This window comes from Dendropsophus ebraccatus, chromosome 5, assembly GCF_027789765.1.
Source record: "Dendropsophus ebraccatus isolate aDenEbr1 chromosome 5, aDenEbr1.pat, whole genome shotgun sequence".
Taxonomy (NCBI): domain Eukaryota; kingdom Metazoa; phylum Chordata; class Amphibia; order Anura; family Hylidae; genus Dendropsophus; species Dendropsophus ebraccatus.
In genome coordinates this window covers 121,488,714-121,506,865 of record NC_091458.1, presented here as the reverse complement: position 1 = coordinate 121,506,865, position 18,152 = coordinate 121,488,714, and the positions used below count along the sequence as shown (strand labels likewise).

General features: G+C 41.2%; 1 protein-coding gene and 1 long non-coding RNA gene across 5 annotated transcripts in view; one reads left to right on the top strand and one right to left on the bottom strand.

The window, feature by feature from the left end:
- Window positions 1–1,560: 1,560 nt before the first annotated feature.
- SPNS2 (SPNS lysolipid transporter 2, sphingosine-1-phosphate) overlaps window positions 1,561–18,152 on the bottom strand; it is a 104,111-nt gene continuing 87,519 nt past the window's right edge. Inside the window, exons 12-14 of one of the 4 annotated variants that reach the window (XR_011363194.1) lie at window positions 15,908–15,981; window positions 8,531–8,577; window positions 5,355–5,389 (exon numbers count right to left, since the gene is read on the bottom strand). Coding sequence is in view for 3 of the 4 variants with exons in the window: in XM_069971148.1 (XP_069827249.1) it covers window positions 15,915–15,981 (67 nt within the window). In the remaining variant the exon portion in view is untranslated. Of the gene's footprint in view, window positions 5,390–8,530; window positions 8,578–15,907; window positions 15,982–18,152 lie in introns of all 4 variants that reach the window. The other 3 variants (XM_069971148.1, XM_069971149.1, XM_069971150.1) reach the window with 3 other exon arrangements.
- On the top strand, window positions 12,353–13,735 carry LOC138793779 (uncharacterized). Its single transcript, XR_011363348.1, has 3 exons — window positions 12,353–12,714; window positions 12,902–13,026; window positions 13,600–13,735. It is a non-coding gene; the product is annotated as an uncharacterized lncRNA (long non-coding RNA).

Sequence of the window (18,152 nt, the reverse complement as noted above, 5' to 3'; positions counted from 1 at the left end):
GGAGCAGCGCGTGGTTGGGGAGTGTTGATTTCTAAACTTGGTGAAAGACATAGATCAGCTGAAGATCAGATCCTCAGGTGATCACCGTATTTATTACACAGGGCAGCTGGGCAAATAATTGTTCTGTGTAATAGGACCATAACGGACATTACAGGAAGTGGGGCATACCATGTGCCCTAAACAGGAGAGGGGGAAAAAAACCTGAGAGTGCCTGGGTGTGAACCTACAAGTCTATATCTGCACTGTCTATACAAGATAAACGCTTACTACTTATCCTAGCAGCAGTTCAGTGCTTATGGTAACCCTTCTGTTGCTTTGCTACTGCTGTTTATTTCACTTCTGCTCAACACAGCACCTTCCAAAAGTCAGGATATGCCATCTGTAGTTACATACTGGGTAACTCATCATCCTAGTACCGTACAGCCTGTTCATTGGACTTTTACGAGTACAATGTTATGACATAGCAGAAAGTAGTATGCTAGGTGCTGTTAGGCTGCATTCACACGTCCTGTAAAAAATTGTCCGCAACCACAGACAATTTTAGGAGCTGTTAAAGTGAATGCAGCCATTCACATGATCCGTGCCGCAAAAAAATTGGACATGTCCTAGTGCGGATCGCTGCTTGGATCCCTCTGCCAGCAGAGATGACAGAAGCACATAATGTGGCTCAGTACCAGCTATGAGAGCACTTAAAGTAACTGTACTCAAAATCTGACCCCCCCCCCCCAAACCACTTGTACCTTCGGATAGCTGCTTTTAATCCAAGATCTGTCCTGGGGTTCGTTTGGCAGGTGATGCAATTATTGTCCTAAAAAAACAAACCCTCCTCCCCACCCTCTTCATCATTAGGAATGCCCCTAGAACATTTTCTCCTGTCTGAACATTTGCACAGGTGCCTAAACAATCCAGCCCAGGTGTCGTGCTGACACGGTGGGGAATAGGAGACAATCTGCCTGGAGCATTCCTAATGATGAAGAGGGCAGGGAGAAGGGACAGAGAGGTTGTGCCAGCCTAATGCACACACACTCTAGGCCACACCCGTTGGGCACAGGGCTGAAAGTTTAAAAGTTGTTTTTAGGACAATAACTGCATCACTTGCCGAACGGACCCCAGGACAGATCTTGGATTAAAAGCAACTATCCGAAGGTACAAGTGGTTTGGGGGGGGGGGGGGGGGGGTCAGATTGTGGGTACAGAGTCGCTTTAAACCACATTGTCCTCACCCTGAAAGGGTAATCTGGTAAATACATGCAGATCTTTAAAAGCCTGCTCTAAGATATTAGCATATTGTACATGTAAAATATGCCAATTAAATTTTTGTTCCTCCTGAACAAACCTATGACTGGTAACTTACATCTTACAAGGTCTTCTTTCCATGTGGATTTTTTGGCTTCTTTTCATTTTTCTTTACTCGTGACCACACAGGAACACACATTCTTGCCAGCTAAAAACCCACAGGACAAGTATAGAAGAAGAGAATTAAAAAGTACCAGCTTATATCATGGTGGCCAGAGGATAAATTTACAATATTTCCAAAGAAACGACAAGTCGGTGTGCAGCCAAAAGCCTTTAATCTTGGTAAAGCAGTAAAAAAGGAAACCATACATAACACATTGCCTTAAATAGTTTATTTTGAATATCATTTACATAAATGTATATATTTGGCTTTCTCTTATACTCTGAGGTTTACAATTTGTAAAAAATAAAATAGTCCTTTTTCCCTGAAATAAATCAGAAAACTATTTTACTTTGGTTCTTGTATGACAAGAAAGCACCACTTGTATGTGGCTGTATAAGTGCTGGTAGAACTCTTACTACTGAAGGGACCAGCATCACCTTTACAGTAGCAAAAGGGTTTGTAGCAAAACATAACAGTGTTTCCAAAATATACAAAACCATCAGTATGTCAGACAAAACCTTCAGGACTGGGCTGTAAACGAATTGGCAAGAGGCAAATTTGGGTAGTACACAGCTGATAGCAAGAGATATATGAAGTTGATACACATTGCTAAGAATACTGATATACCATGGAACACAATGAACAAGAATAACATACAGTTGTGTATGTTGGAAAAAAAAAAGATTGTGCAAAATGACGGACTTTAATGTCCAACATTACCACTTGGGTTACAGTGATCTTTGTTGCAGTAAAACATTATATCCAGTTTTCACCCACAAATAACGCATTTGTAATATAACACAATGGTGACAGGTTAGACTGCTCTGCTCTGGCGCCAGACTCTTTCAGCAGGTATCACAGTGTAGCCCACTAGAAATGAGCGCAACTCGAGCATGCTCCAGTCCATCTGACGCCAAAAGTCTTGGTGATTGAATACCAGTGGCTGAAGAAGTTCGATGCAGCCCTAGGGAGTCTGGGAAAACATGGATACAACCATAGGCTTCAGTTGCGCTCATCTCTATAGCCCACACTTTAGTGGATTAAGGTTTGGTACTTAAGACATGCAGCATATGTGAATGTATAGTATAAAAGTATACACAGAAGAGCCACAGGTTACAAAATTACGAATCATATAATGAACTGTCAGCAGGACATGATTGGAGTTGTAGTTCTGCAGCCTGGAAAGCCATAGTCAGCAAAGCTACACCTCACGTCATGAACTGTTAAAAGGACATGATGGAGGTTGTAGCTGCGCAACACCTGGAGAACTACAAGTTGCACAACTACAACTCACCTGTCCAGGTTCCTGCTATGCTCCTGCTTTTCTGGTCTGGCCTGCATCTTGTGTAATGGGGGCGGGGCTAATCACTGCGCTCCCGGAATTACACAGGAAGGGGCAGGACAGGGGGCATGGTGCTTCCCTCTCCTGCCACTCAGCTATTCACTTGCATTAGAGATTGCTGATACAATTGAATAGGGAGACAGTAAACAGGCTTGCTCGCTGCAGTTCTCTCAAACCGGCTGTCATTATCACAGCCAAATCAGGAGAGCTGGAGAGTGACAGGATGTGGTGAGAGGGGTCACAAGGGGGACCACTGCGACCCCTATTGCTATGGCACTGCCACCTTGACAATCACCTTCCCCGGTGCAATTTTCTGTGTGTTACCTGTGCACATGAATAAAGCAATGTTCACACACTGGTCTCATCAATTACCTACAAAAGCCTATGCAAATTAGATGGGGGTTATGCTACCATGGAAAGGGCTTCAGCAAGCCAGCTTCAGTTTAAGAACTAATTGATGTTTAACCAGAGTGTGTAATGTAGCTTAGCCAGTTCAGGTATTCCTATGCCAGGTGGTGACTATTACAGACTGCAGCGTCAACATTTTATGTAGCTCGTACACCGGTCAAAGCTTACAAGCTGAATAAAGAGTCAAATCTGCATTAATAATATCTGCACGTATGCCGCTTTGGCCTCGTGTTATGTACTGTTCTATCATAATGCCGCCTCGTTGTGAGACAAATGGAAATGCCACAGCCAGTGCATGCCCCATGAGCCATACTGCATTATGTTTTAGAAGGCCATCATGATTCAAAAGCTGTACATCTCCCCCTACTTCCTTGCTTGCAACAACCTAGTTTAATGTCTAGTATTAAAAAACAAACAAAAACAATGTGGCTGTGGAGCTAGACATAAGAAACAGTGCATATAGAATAAAAGTTTTTTTTGTGTGGGGGCGGGGGGGGGCAGGGAGTGTCGACAAACTAGGAGACCAAAAAATGTAACTTATAACCCCTTTAATGTCATGTCTGCTGAATGCTATTTCAGAGCCTGTTCTCATACACTAAAGGCATTGTGAAATTTCCTAAACCTTAAATGTAAACTGTCCCATTCAATAAAAATCATCTACAAAGTTCAGAATTTGTCAAAAGTTCCTGTAGGCAAAACTCAGTGGATAAACAATGGAGCCTAGTTGTTACCAACACCTGGCTCTAGAGGCGAGACCTCCTTCATTATATATTGGGAATAATCCATGTCAGTTTGGTCTTTGAGCTGCGATCTTGATGATCACTTCCTATGGATTTGTGCGTTTGTGAATATCCATAAATTGATTTGTCCGCATATATTAAAGCAGTTGTCTCCAACCTGTGGGTTTCCAGCTGTCCCCAAAAAACTTACAGCATACCATGGCACCTAACAACTACCAGCTGAGAGTTGTATGGTAACAACAGAAAGCCACAGGTTGTGGCCATCTGAATAAAAAAAAAAATGTATGTACACAACCTATGTATAAAAACACTGAATAGATGTGTACAGTGGTATATACCAAAGTGGTCCCAGAAAGGTGAACTCAAGGACCAAATCAATATGGAGAGTTTATTACAAAGTTTATTCAGTCTTCAGTAGGGCAAGAAGCCCTATTCCCCCAATAGGGAGGAAGCTGATTAATTCTTTAAAGCCCCAATATGCTGCATGATAATACACAATGTATATCAGTATACCTCAATAAACTTCAATAATAAATAAGCAATACTTTGCTTTACCGAGCAGCTTACTTAAATAATAGCACCAATGTGACGAAACACTGTAGGTTTTGTATACTTAATTCTTCAAGTACAACCCTATACAGTCAGTTTTCCCAGTACTGGAATGAGGGACACTAGTCAGTTGGCGGCTGGTGCAGAAGATACCTGCTGTAGGCACATATTACAAAGTAAGCTCTTACAGACATTTCACATAGAATATAATACTGATCACCTTTCGAGGTGGTATACAAAAAGTGCAAAACACAAAATCCACTCCATTTCCTCCCTAGTTCTAGACAGAAATTTCACCGCTAATTCATCTTATGGATCTGCACTTTTTTACAGAGGCGCATTCGCCATATTAAGGTAAGGAAAAAGAAACTTTAAAGAATAAATATCCACTATCTGTAGAAACTGGCCTGTATGGTGCCTAAAGTTTAAATAAAGAATATATGTAAAATATATACATTTATATATCTTTATATACTTATATACTGTACAATTTAGAAAATGTATGTACACCTATTTACATTTCTTTGTGAAAAAAAAAATCCTTCAAATACTTAATTATACTTGTAACCTTGCTTATTTCAAAAACTTTTCGTGGCAAGATAATTTTGATGTGTCCCCTCCCCTTCTTCATCTGATCACAGAGAGAGGTACTGTAGCGGTGTCCCCACATGATGATGCCATCTAAGTTACCTTATGGAGCCCATAGGTTCTGCCCACTTGAGGCAGTCACTTCACATATTCGGAGTTACTTGCACAATCTCTTTCATAAATTATAAAAAAAAAGTCCACATTCAGTGCACTCTTGTCCTTTGGGAAATTTCAGTGTTAAGGAGCAGTTGCTAGAATTTCAAGGTGAGGTTGTTTGGTGCGATATTCAGTCTTCATTTTGAATTTTTTGTTGAGATGAGAAACTTATGCCCAGGAGCTGTTATCTTCAACTCTTGGTATTGACCTGTAATGAATAAGAGAATTTTTGAACTGAACATATAAGGCAAGACTCTTATAAAGGATTAGCCATTGCCAACACCATGGGTCTCCAAAATGCAGCCCTCCAGGTGTTGCAAAACCACAATTCCCATCAAGCCCGGACAGCTAAAGCTTTGGATTTGGCTGTCCAGCCATGATGGGAAATGTAGTATTGCAACAGCTGGAGGGCCGCAGTTTGGAGACCCATGGCCAACACAGTCATAGTATTAACTAATGATCAACCCTGTATTTTTGTGTAGAGCTAACAGGAAAACCGTCCGAACCTGCTTATGTTATTGGTATAATGTGTATCCCCTATGGAAAATGTCTAGGGACATTTACCTTGCTTTTACCTGAAATGACCATACACACTCAACTCGACGTAAAGCGTCTGATGTGACAGGTGTAACCAGGTTAACACTCGGCAAATATAATAAAGGTGATGATATTGACATAGGCAGCAATCATTACAATTTGTGTCAACATTCATTCACAGGGGTTAAACAAGGCCTACATACCAATCTAGCAATGCAAAAGATATATAACCTCTGCTAAATGGCTGCTACCTGCCATGCATAACCAAGTACACACAGAATAGGAAAAAGTGGTATACCAAGGAATGTGCACTCAAAAATAACAGTGCTAGATAGAAGGGCATAAAGGGGATTAAATGGGGAAAAACCCAATATATCGAAGTCAAAATTAGTATTAAAATGTTACCAAGAAGCATGGCAAACCAGTCGGGGGCCAGAAGAAGATGTTTTTCTCCGTAGTTGTTCCCATAATAATTTTATGAAATTTATTTAGATTTGTTATGTAAGGCTTGCTAACTAAGCTCTATGTGTTTTAGACTCTACTATGTTAGGATCTTTGCAGGGGCGTAACTACCACCATAGGGGCATCTGGGGTCCCGGCAGGGCCAGCCTCCTAGTTTAGAAGTTCCAGGGCCTGGCCACTCAGTATACGCCTGCCTGTCATCCCAGTCACAGCTTCTATACAGTAAGCTGGATAACCACCAGCTTACTATATAGAGTGTTTATGACAGGCAGGAAGGTGTAGAGACGCAGGGCCCCCTCCCCACTACCCCTGGGTCCCCGACCCACCAGTTCACTTTGAGCCTAAGCTGCTTCCTCCTCCCCTCTGATGTCCGAACAGAGGAGGAGGGGCGGGCACACGGTCAGCTGCTGTGAGAGGAAGAGGAGGCCCTATAACCAACCTAAACACCCCTAAAGCCCTACATAAAAAGTGAGTGTGATTGTGTTTATGTACATGTGCACGTGTGTGTTTACTGTATGTAGTGTGCCTATTTGTGTGTATGTATATGTGCATGTGTGTATCAATGCAATGTGCCTATTGTGTGTATGTTAGTACTATTGATGAGTATATGTAATGTGCATAGGTGTATCTGTGTGAAGTGTAAGTATGTAAGTGGTATCTACAGCGGTGCAGAGCAGGCAGCCCAGGAAACGGTAGCTGTGGTGGAACAGCACAGGTAAGTATGCGGCACTGTCATGTCTCTGTCATTAGTTGCCTTAAAGGGATTAATTACAGCAAAACACATTTGCAATAGTAAATCTGCCCATTTATGTTACATAATTTCACTCATTATGTACCTTTATATTAGTTTATTTTTATTTTTCCTTCTCATTTTCAAATATTCCATGACTTCGTTATTTCTGCATTTATCAGACATTATTGTGCATATATGGACAGTAACATAATAAAGTTATATATTCGTTTTAAGCTTTTATGTTGCGTGCCTACATCGTTTGAGTAAAAGATGGCACTGTACATAACCAGAATAAAGTCCGGTGCACACAGAAAGACGATTCTGAGACCTAATGTAGGAGCAGTCTTTGTAAACCCCAGCATGTGACCTGCTCAATTTGTATGCAATGAGCTGATCAAAGTGAATGTAGGCACATCTTTACAATTAGAGACTTTAAGGTTCCCTTTAGAAGTAATGAGATAGACACAGTAGGGGGCACTATTGATTGCTTTAGAGCCTAGGCTATGAAAAGCGCCCAGGTGAGAGAGAATGTGCACCCTAGGGCATTGAATCCAGGATAACAACTAAAGTGCCAGCAACAGAGTTAAATGGGACATGACAAGCCAGGAGCTGATTATCTCCGAGCGCACATCAATAGGATATCCACCTTGGCTTTGCCGCAGTAACAGGGATATGTTGAACATTGTGTTAATTAATAATTTCCTTTCTTCTGTATCTACTAAAGGAATAAAAAAAAAAAAACCTTTACTAAGGTCCCAAATATTGTAGGGACCCTATACTGGGCAGCAATTCTACCTCAGCTAGTAAAACTTCAATCACTAAGTATTGTTACTAATGCCAAAGAATGTGTCATATATCATCATATATACATTAAAGGGGTATGCCACCCACACATAGCTTTTTAATGTTGCTGCCCATGGTGAGACTATACGTGTTATTATCTATTCAGTTTCCTTCCCCCAGTTCTCAGCTGCTGCTTTCTGCTGAAGACACAAAAATCTGTGTGTGAGCTTTTCTCTCTGCCTCCCCCTCCCTTTTGAGGCAGATGATGTAAACAAGTCCCTGGCAGGCTTTATCTGCAACACTGTAGCTTCTTTGTAATGCTGAAATGGTTATTCTGAGGTCACGCTGCTTAGAAATCACTGTGATTACCCCCCAACATTACAAAGAAGCTGCAATGTTGCAGATACAGCCAGCCAGGGACTTGTTTACATCATCTGTCTCAAAAGGGAGGATAAGGAGGAGGGGAAGTCAGAGAGAGAGGCTCACACACAGAGTTTTGTGTTTTCAGCTGAAATCAGCAGCTGAGAACCGGGGAAGGAGACTGAATAGATAATAACATGAATTGGAATATGTTGGAATTGGATATGGAATGAATTGTTAGTCAACATGTGCAGCAACATATCAAAAGTTATGTTTGAGTGGAATACCCCTTTAAAGACTTGGTTCTCCCGAGGACAAAAATAAATAATCTAAGAATTGTAGTGTAATTCTATAACCAGAGAAAAGCCAATGCATAAAGGCAATATAAAAGGCCATGTCTAGAACAGGACCCTGTATATTTTCAGCAAGGTTTATAGACATGTCATAATGTCCTATATGCCAGGATGACTGTACCTTATCAGACTTTCACAGAGGCTGGTGGCATCATGAGTTGACTCACCCTAAATAAAAGGACAAACAGCAAATGTCACTAAAGAATAGCGGAAGGACAAGACGTGAAATGTCAGGGATTTCAGTATCTAGAAAACGCCGTGCCACCTTGAATATGACAAGTGCCAGCTCAGCTTTATTTACTCAATGTGCCTCTTCTATGAATTACCAGCTCTATATTATTCCTAATAATAATTTTATTTATATAGCGCCAATATATTCATCAGTACAATTCTGGAGGTGTATACATAGACAACATCAGACATTACAGAGATACACATGTAACCATCAAGTCACACATGAGAAGTGAGGGCCCTGCTAGCAAGAGCAGATCTACTGTATGGAGAACGGGATAGAGACAAAAGGAAGAGGGGCTAAAGTGCTTCATTTCTACAATGGTCCTGCCATCTTTTATAAACAGCGAAAGTGAGGGTGTGTGAACAGTCACCGACCAATGGCTGTATGTACCGGTCTGAGTGCTTGGAGTGTAGGGGAATGGTGAAAGTGGGAGTACTCATTTAGGGAACCTGATAAGCCTGCTTGAAGAAATGTGTTATGAGGGCACGCTTAAAGCTCTGTGTATTAGGAGTCTGACTTTCTGAGGTTATGCCTTCCAGAGAACTGGTGCAGATCAGGTAAAGTCCTGGAGAAGGGAGTGGGAGGTGAGGAGTAGAGAGGATGTCAGGCGTAAGTCGTTAGCAGAACGTATAGCACCGGTAGGGTGGTAGACAGAGGTGAGGGAGGAGATGTAGGGAGGTGCAGCAATGTGGGGAGCTTGGTGGGTGAGTAAGGGGAGTTTGTATTATATTCTGTGCTGATTAGCCGCTGCACAGGAGGATGAGCCGGCCAATGCATTAAGAACGCACTGTAGAGGGCAGAGTTTAGAGAAGAGAAGATAGAGAATTAAGGACGGTCAAGGATGTCAAAGTGAACATACTAAACATATCAATTTTTCATCCTGACTTTACCATACTCTAGTGTTTATATACTGCTGTTACATACTCACTATAGTGCCCATTCTATACTCTGCCACCTGTCATGAAGAGGTGCTGGGTGGCTGCAGGGCATCTTGGACACTGTGTATTACATGGATGTTTGGCCAAGAAGCGCCACAGTATACAACAATTTCTAGATACAGCATGTGTTAGTTGATTCTGATTAAAAAATTGTTATGCTTTGCTAGAATATTCTATATTTCATTGAGGGAACATATTCTTAAAGAGACTCTGTCAGTAGGTTTCTGCTGTCCTATCTTAGGTTAGCAAAAACGAGTGACAGAGAAGCTGAACAGAATTACATTGTTCTGTGCAGCTGATTCAGAGATATCTTCCTGAATAACATGGACAATAAGTAGTCCTCTCCATTATGTGCATGAGCCCAGTAGTCCTAAATATTCACGAGAAGCAGAAAACTCCGCCCACCAGCTGCTGATTGGCAGTTATCTCTCCATGCTGTGTATAGGCAGTCAACTGTCAGTCAGCAGCTGGAGGGCGGGAAGGGGGAGGGGGATCCTATTCTCCTGCATATTAGGAGAACGGCTGAACAAAATGATGTAAGTAATACACTGATCTATCCAGCACTTATGTCACTATTTTATGTTGCCCTCATTTAAGGTGGAATAAATCTAGTGGCAGGTTCCCTTTAGAGATATAGTAGTAAACGTAAAAGATAAGAGCTCCAGACGCAGATATCAAGATGCAGGATACTACTGAGCCCTCTCTATTCTTCTATTATTAGAGTTAAAACACTACATTGGGTTTATAGCATCTACAAAATGTGGCTAGTACAAATTCTGAACCGCCTACCATTGCATTGCTCTCCCTTAATTTTTAGCCATTACCTTTATGGCATACACATGGTATAACCTAAAGACCTTTAATCCGGTGATAAATATTACAAGGCTGTGACTGGTAGGCGGCTAACTAGATGGAAGGAGCCTGAATTAATAATGCAGCGCTGTCCATTTACATTTTAATCACCGCAGCTAAATGCAACATTAATGTCATGAACCCGAGATGATACAATTCTCTGTGTGTGAATCTTGGTGTACTGCGGGAAACATGGAACATACGGCACTGACTGAGCAGTCACTTTGTTCTGTCCATATGTTAAAGTTCACAGTTTTAAAAAGATTCTTCCTAGATATACATACCAGTGTGTGTATATTACGTAATCTTGCATTCTATTACTATTGTTTGTCCCCATCATTTCTGCTCATGGCAATGTATACAGCCGTGTAGCAGTCGTGCTAAATAGAAGCTTAGCTGCAGTAACCCAGCATGGCCACTAGGCAATGTACTGAGTCATCTGTTTACAGTTCTGTTCACTGTATATGCAGGTGCTGCAGCTCAAGCAAAAAGCTGATCAAAAGGGTGTCCGACCCCAGCCGATCTGATAATGATGGCCTATTATAAGCATAGGCATTTAATGAAAGAAAACCACTTAGGGTACGTTCACACTTACCGGATCCGCAGCTGATTTCATTTAATTAAAGGGGTAGTCCACCAAAAATTTTTTTCTTTCAAATCAATTGGTGCCATAAAGTGCCAGAGATTTGTAATTCACTTCTATTAAAAAATCTTAAGTCTTCCAGTACTTATCAGCTGCTGTGTGTCCAGCAGGAAGTGGTGTTTTCTTTCCAGTCTGACACAGTACTCTTTGCTGCCACCTCTGTCCATGTCAGGAACTGTCCAGAGCAGCAGCAAATGCCCATAGACAACCCCTCCTGCTCTCTAGACTGGAAATAATACAACTTCCTGTTGGGCATACAGCAGCTGAAAAGTAGTGGAAGGCTTGAGATTTTTTAATAGAAGTAAATTACAAATCTCTGGCACTTCATGGCAGCAGTTGATTTGAAAGAAATTTTTTTTTGGTGGACTACCCCTTTAACTGAACACAGCATCAAATCTGCTGCGGATCTGCTCCAGATCTGCTGCGGATCCTGTAGGTGTGAACGCATCCTAAGGGTACAAACACACACACTGTATACGCAGCGTATTTTCTGCAGCAGATAGATCTAAATAACTGAACACAGCAGATCTAAATAACTGAACACAGCATCAAATCTGCACCATCAAATCTGCTGCGTATACGGTGTGTAAGTTTGTACCCTAAGGGTGCCTTCACACGCAGATCTGTAGTAGATTTGATGGTGCAGATTTGATGCGGTGTTCACTTATTTAGATCTAATCTGCTGCGGATCTGCTGCAGTGTGTGTGAAGCTACCCTAACCATTTAATTTCTACATTCCATTGTAAAGCTGTCTATTAATCGTAATGTAATCACATCATAGTTTATATAACTCCCACAGTTTCCTGCCTATTGTATCTAACCAACTTTTCTACTGCTAAATAATGGTAAAAATCTATACCAGCTGGTACAGATTTCTGCGACTGCCGAAGGGCTACCTCAGATTCGTCAGATTTACTGAAAGGTGCAAGCCTCTCAATAAAACTGGCATGGGACATGGGAAGTCTTGATTAACCCCCCCCCCCCCCCCCCCCCCCCCCCCCCCCCCCCCAGTGTATATATACTGTAAAATATAAAAATGTATACTATAGCTATATATAGAGGAATATACCAGCCAGACCACTTCTTTTAGACCAGAGTAGTGGTCGGTAACCTAGACAGGGAGCAAACAACAATGGGAGGAAAAAAGCGGGAAAAGCAAAGTTTACTAAATAAATATATATAATAAATATATGCAAAAATATTTGACTTGACACCGCTACACATTTTATTATGTTAATTGAGATGGGTATACCCCTTTAATTTAAGCAAACCTCATGCTTATCTTGCTCTGCATTTGATCTTGGTCTCCATTGTTGTCCCATGTGTTCACAGATATCTGACCAGGCGATGCTTATCAATCAGGGGAGGAAGCTGAAGGCTCCAGGAATTGTTACATTCCACAAATAAACCATGTCCCCACTGGACAGTACCCATGCCCCCATGTAGGGCGGGGTGTTTCATGACATTACTGATGTCTCACGTTCCTGTGGGAATCACAAAAGAAGCGAGAGGAAGGAACAGTGCTCTACCCTTCTCATCCTGACAGAGGAAGACACTATTTTCAAACCAATGCTTAGCAAATAAATTGTAAGGAATAATTTCATTCTATTTTTGGAATACCTTGAGATTTTTTGACGGTGAGAGTGGTTTATTTTATTCTCATCCGTCTATTCAATGCTACCATGAAAAAGGAAGTGCCTATTTTTATGTGCGGGGTTTCCATACAATAAAGTCATTATTCCTGCCAGCCGGTGTTCTGAAAATTATAGGATACTAGTTGTAAAACCCTCTACTTAGGTACTTAATTCTATACCTTTATCATAGGCTTCATGGCTGTGTCGTGACAGTGTGGGCAAATGAAAGACCAAAAGGGCCAAACAGGCCAGAAATGTAGAGTGGGAGGAAGTAATATATTAAACATTTTATCTGCTTAGAATAATCTTCTCAATGTAAGTGGTTTGCCTTGGTGTTGTGTTATGTTTGGCCTGCCCAATTTGGCCTGACCCATGATGTCTGCCCTATGGTTCCATCATCTAAAGCCTCTACAATTATGGTGGTGGCCTTGTAGGCCCAGTGAGGCATGCACCCTATGGCTATGTTTACACAACGTAAGTTTTGTATTAAATCACGGCCATTATTGCTGATTTGCAACAACAGCTGTGATTAAATACAAAACTTACATTTTACTGCAGGCTGCACAAGCCTGGCAGGTCACACAATGGAGAGTGTGGCTCCAGCCGCACTCTCCATTGTGTTCAATGGTGAATTGTAATGCTCATGCACACGGGTGCGTCTGCATCCCAATTCAATAGAATTAAAGTTCATCCAGCCGGCCAGCATAAACTTCACTGACACCAGCCGTTCTGTGACCTGGCCAGGTCACAGAACGGCTGGTGTCTTACGTAGTGTGAGCCCGGCCTATATACGTGATGTTATATATCCTGTGCTGTTCATATATCTTATATACTATTTTTCTGTATGGTGACTGAAGCTTCTCTAAACTTACTCATTTTTTCACACAGAATATAAGAAACAATCCAAAGAACTGATCATATTCAAAGCCTTTGGCCATCCATTCATGTCTATCATTGTCTTAAGATGAACACAGGCACATAAATATTGAGACGTTAGAAATGAAAAAAATCTAATAAAACATATCAAAACAAAGAAACCTCTGTCTCTGTATCAGCGTTAATATTTAGTTAGCTTGCTACAATCCTGTTACTTAGGTTATATAAAGTGAGAATGTGTTACACTAACTGTTTACCAACAATGTAAGGTATTATATCTCCATTACATAAGGAAGGAAAAGCCTAATAGATACCTTGCAATGCTAGGCACATTAATATGCAAGTTATAAGTGCATGTTGCTTCATTTAGTGTATATGCTGTATTGTCCCTATGACAAACCTGTAATTCTGGCTGTATACTGACTACAGTAAACCAGCCACTATAGTATATACCCAGCAGTATATCCAGCTCGCGAACAAAGACTGACTGTGTGTGAAATAAGGTTGAACCAGTCAGGGTACTTATTTCTACATAGGGGATGTTACAGAGTTCACAGTGTTTCCCACAAATTCCCCTACAATCATCCGGGCTAATGGATGTTGTATTTTTATGCTTTCTCTTCTAAATTCACTTCGGCTTCTATAATTGCAAACCATATAGTAACACGGGAAGAGATGGGTATGACAGATATAAATGGGTTACATTAATGGGCTGATGTCCTAAACAATACAGACCTTACAATACTTAAAGTGAATCTTGAGCGGCATATGTAGTAATAGGTAATGACATTGGTATATATGTGATACATTATTTATATTCCATTAGAATTACATTACCAGCTGCTTTACTATCAGTACTTTTTGAATAAGCTGTATACTGTTGGTCTGTCAATATAGCTTGCCCCTACACACTTTAAGGGGTTGGTCATTTTATAGTAAAATTGTTCAGTTTACGTGTACTGACAGCAGCTCCCTCCCCGTGTACTCCATAGAGCTAAAATCAGACTCCCCTCCTCCAGGCTGTGCTATCCTGCTCTGTGTTGAGTCTGTCAAAAAGATGGCTGACATGGAGGAGCATGTGACCATGCCTTGCCCCCAGTGTCCTCCATGGGCATATACAAGCTCAGTGATTGACACTACGGGACAGGGCATGGTCACATGCTCCTCCATGACGGCCATCTTATGGACAGACTCACCACAGAGTAGGGCAGCACAGCCTGGAGGAGGGGAGTATGTTGTTAGCTCTATGAGGTACACAGGGAGCTGCTGTCAGTATATATAGTGGGTACACTTACTAATACTGTACACTGAACTATTTTACTGTAAAGTGGCCAACCCATTTAATCTATTTTCGAGGGGAATAACAGAAGACTGGCACACAGTCCGGCTACAGCAGCAACAACAAAGCGTACAAATATAAATTATTCAATATTATAAAATTATTCTCAATATTACTTATTACAAGTAGAGAAGACATCTGGAAATAATCCCTGTCTCCTAAAGCAGCCATTTAGGCCATGTCTTCTGTAATTTAAAGAGTCACTGTCGTATTTTTTTTTTTTGCAGAAATCAATAGTCCAGGCGATTTTAAGAAACTATGTAATTGGGTTTATTAGCCAAATCTGCCATTATCTGCATGTAAAAAGCCTTTTCCCAGGTCCCCCCCTCCTTCCTCTTTTTCATCCACTCTGAAAAATCTGAAAATTGTGACTTGTTGCAGGAGACGTCCCCTGTCTGCTCTAGGGAGAGGGGAGGGGGGAGGAGGAAGGAGGGAGTTAGCCGGCAGCAGAAAGCAGATAACAGAGGATTACAGGCACGGAGCTGGGTGACTGCTGTAATCTGAGCTCAGACAGGTCACTGGTGATGGTCAGAACAGATAACGGGTGAGGGATTTGTAGATTAACTCTTTGTTGTCCTGTTTTGGTCTTTTCTTTAGCTCTCTCCATAGGAGAACAATGAAGACAGGGGGGAGAGCTTCAAACTGCTTTTTCATGATAAAAATGCATTTTTCGGATAATAAACCCAATTACAAAGTTTCTTAAAATCGCCTGGACTATTGATTTCTGCAAAAAAAAAATTCACGACAGTGACACTTTAAATAAATGAATGCTGCCGTGTTTGCACTGCAAAATAGATGCTGTATCAATCTGTATAATCAATGGCCTGGCTGGGATCAGGTTATTTACTAAAAAAAAAAGAAATGTCAAAAGAAATTGGAATAATAATTCCCATAAAACATCAAATTAGATCAAACAAAACAGAAACATGGGAAAGTAAAAACAAAGAAGCAAAAGAAAATAAAAAAAAAAATGAAACCAACCTAAAAGCTACAAGATGGAAGCTTCTTCTGAGTCACTACAGCTGCCAACAGTGAAAGGATCTGAACACGGCTCTCTAGTGGGAAGAAAATGCACCCTTTTTAATAGAGAAAACAAACTATTTTAAGCAAAGTCACCAGGCAAACTATCTCCAGACAAAGGAACATTGAAGTCTTTGTCAGGGCCTTTGTTTGCCTGCAGTAAAGTCATCCGGGCAGAAGCTGGGTACCATAGTGAAACCTCAGGATACAGATGCCCAAAGCAAAGCACACCTGGCTTTGCACAATACAGATCTACCTATCCCAGCAACCATCCCCTTCAAAAGCTTCACAGATGCACAATGCTAGTGTATATATGGGGTAAGTGGACAAAGCAACTATGTTTGTTACGTGAAGACAGACATGTGCGTTTATTACTGTAAAGATGAGTTTAAATGGGATATAATGAAAATATGACTTCAAATGTATTCCAGTGAATGGCAAAAACTCCAAATAGCAATGAAAATATTCTATATAGCTGCTCTTTATAAATACAGCACCAATGGAGGCCACATGCCCTTCATTTGTAGTGACGTCCACCGTCCCACCCATAGGGGGTGTGAGTGGGATAGGTGGCAACAAGTCACATAAGCTTGGCATATAATGTTGATCTGAGCAAATGGAGCAATATTTTTGGTAGCTATTCTATACATAATTGTGGAATTTTTAAGACTGGTTTTCTTTACTAAATTCTCGTTCCTGTTGGGTTTTACCATAAGCCCCAACTATCTTTTTCAGTGGTTACGGCACTGTAATCCTGCCTATTTTATTATTTAGGTTTGCTACTAATACATATATGATATTGAATGTGGGTCACTACTCACACATCCAAGCAGTCCATGAGCAATGACAGCAGAAGCTACCAACAGCAGCAGAAGTTACCAACAGCAGCAGAAGTTACAAACAGCAGCAGAAGTTACAAACAGCAGCAGAAGTTACAAACAGCAGCAGAAGTTACAAACAGCAGCAGAAGTTACAAACAGCAGCAGAAGTTACCAACAGCAGCAGAAGCTACCAACAGCAGAAGCTACCAACTAATCACCAACTAAGATGTTGGCTAGAATTTATTAAAGGCGTTATCCAGCCTGTAAAGGCCGATGGCCTCTCCTCGAGTTGGGCCATGAATATTAGATAGGGAGCGGTCCAACTCTCAATACCCCCACAGAACAGCTGTTTAAAAAAGCCACTGCACTTGTGCAAATGTTGTAGCCATTTCAATGACTATCTGCACTTATCCTTGCAATCCTTGACCCTTTACACAGGGTCCCAGGAGTGAGATCCCCACTGATCTAATATTGATTGCCAATCTTAGGAAAAGGCCGTTATTAGCTGGATAACCCACTTTAAATATGTCAGTGGAAATCACTGTAACAATAATGGAATGCATTTACTACAATGAAAAGTCAAGGGACTCTCAAGAAAAGTTGCAGAGATTCTAGAGTTCCTAACAAGAATTTTCGATGCCCATCAGTGGTTGATACTGTGTACTGTGGTTATGAAGTTATTTCACTTTCTACGAGAATGGAAGGACTGATTCCTGGCAGTTCCACCTAGTCTCTTCGGACCGATAGATGACTCACGGCACTTGTATGTTGGTGAGACATTCGCAACATTAATGTCTGGCTTGTTTACATCCCCCGTTTAATATTAGCACCTTCTTAATAGTGTGACCTTGGCAGTTTTCACTTCAGCAAATGCATTCTCATAGATGGGGTGAAGATGAATTGTTAGCAAAACGGTTAATGTGGTGACCAAAGAAAACAAGTTTGGCTTCCCCAATTTTTTTTTTTTTTACTTTTTCTTCTCTGAAATAAAACATTTAAGTTATTTATGTGAAAGTAAGGCTTTGTTCACAATACTTTCATAGCATGAATGACCTTTGTGTCAGTAGGTCACCCCATCCATCTAATGATGCAAAAAAAAGTCAGCTTCTGTCCAGCTGGTATGTTATACTTTTGTGCAGTACAGCCTTCAATTGGAGGTACATCTCTGGAGGATTTCTTGCTGTACGCCTCAAAACAGAAGTCTAGGATGCAATGTGAACAAAGCCTTTGGGTATGTTCACATTGAGTAAAAGTGGCAGAATTCTGCAGCAGAGTCCCCGCCGTGGAATCCCGCCTGCCTCAGTGTGTCAATGGGATGCCGCGCATGCCTCAGCTCTCTGCTCAATGAATTAAAATATCAATTATTTGAGTGGAGAGCCGTGAAG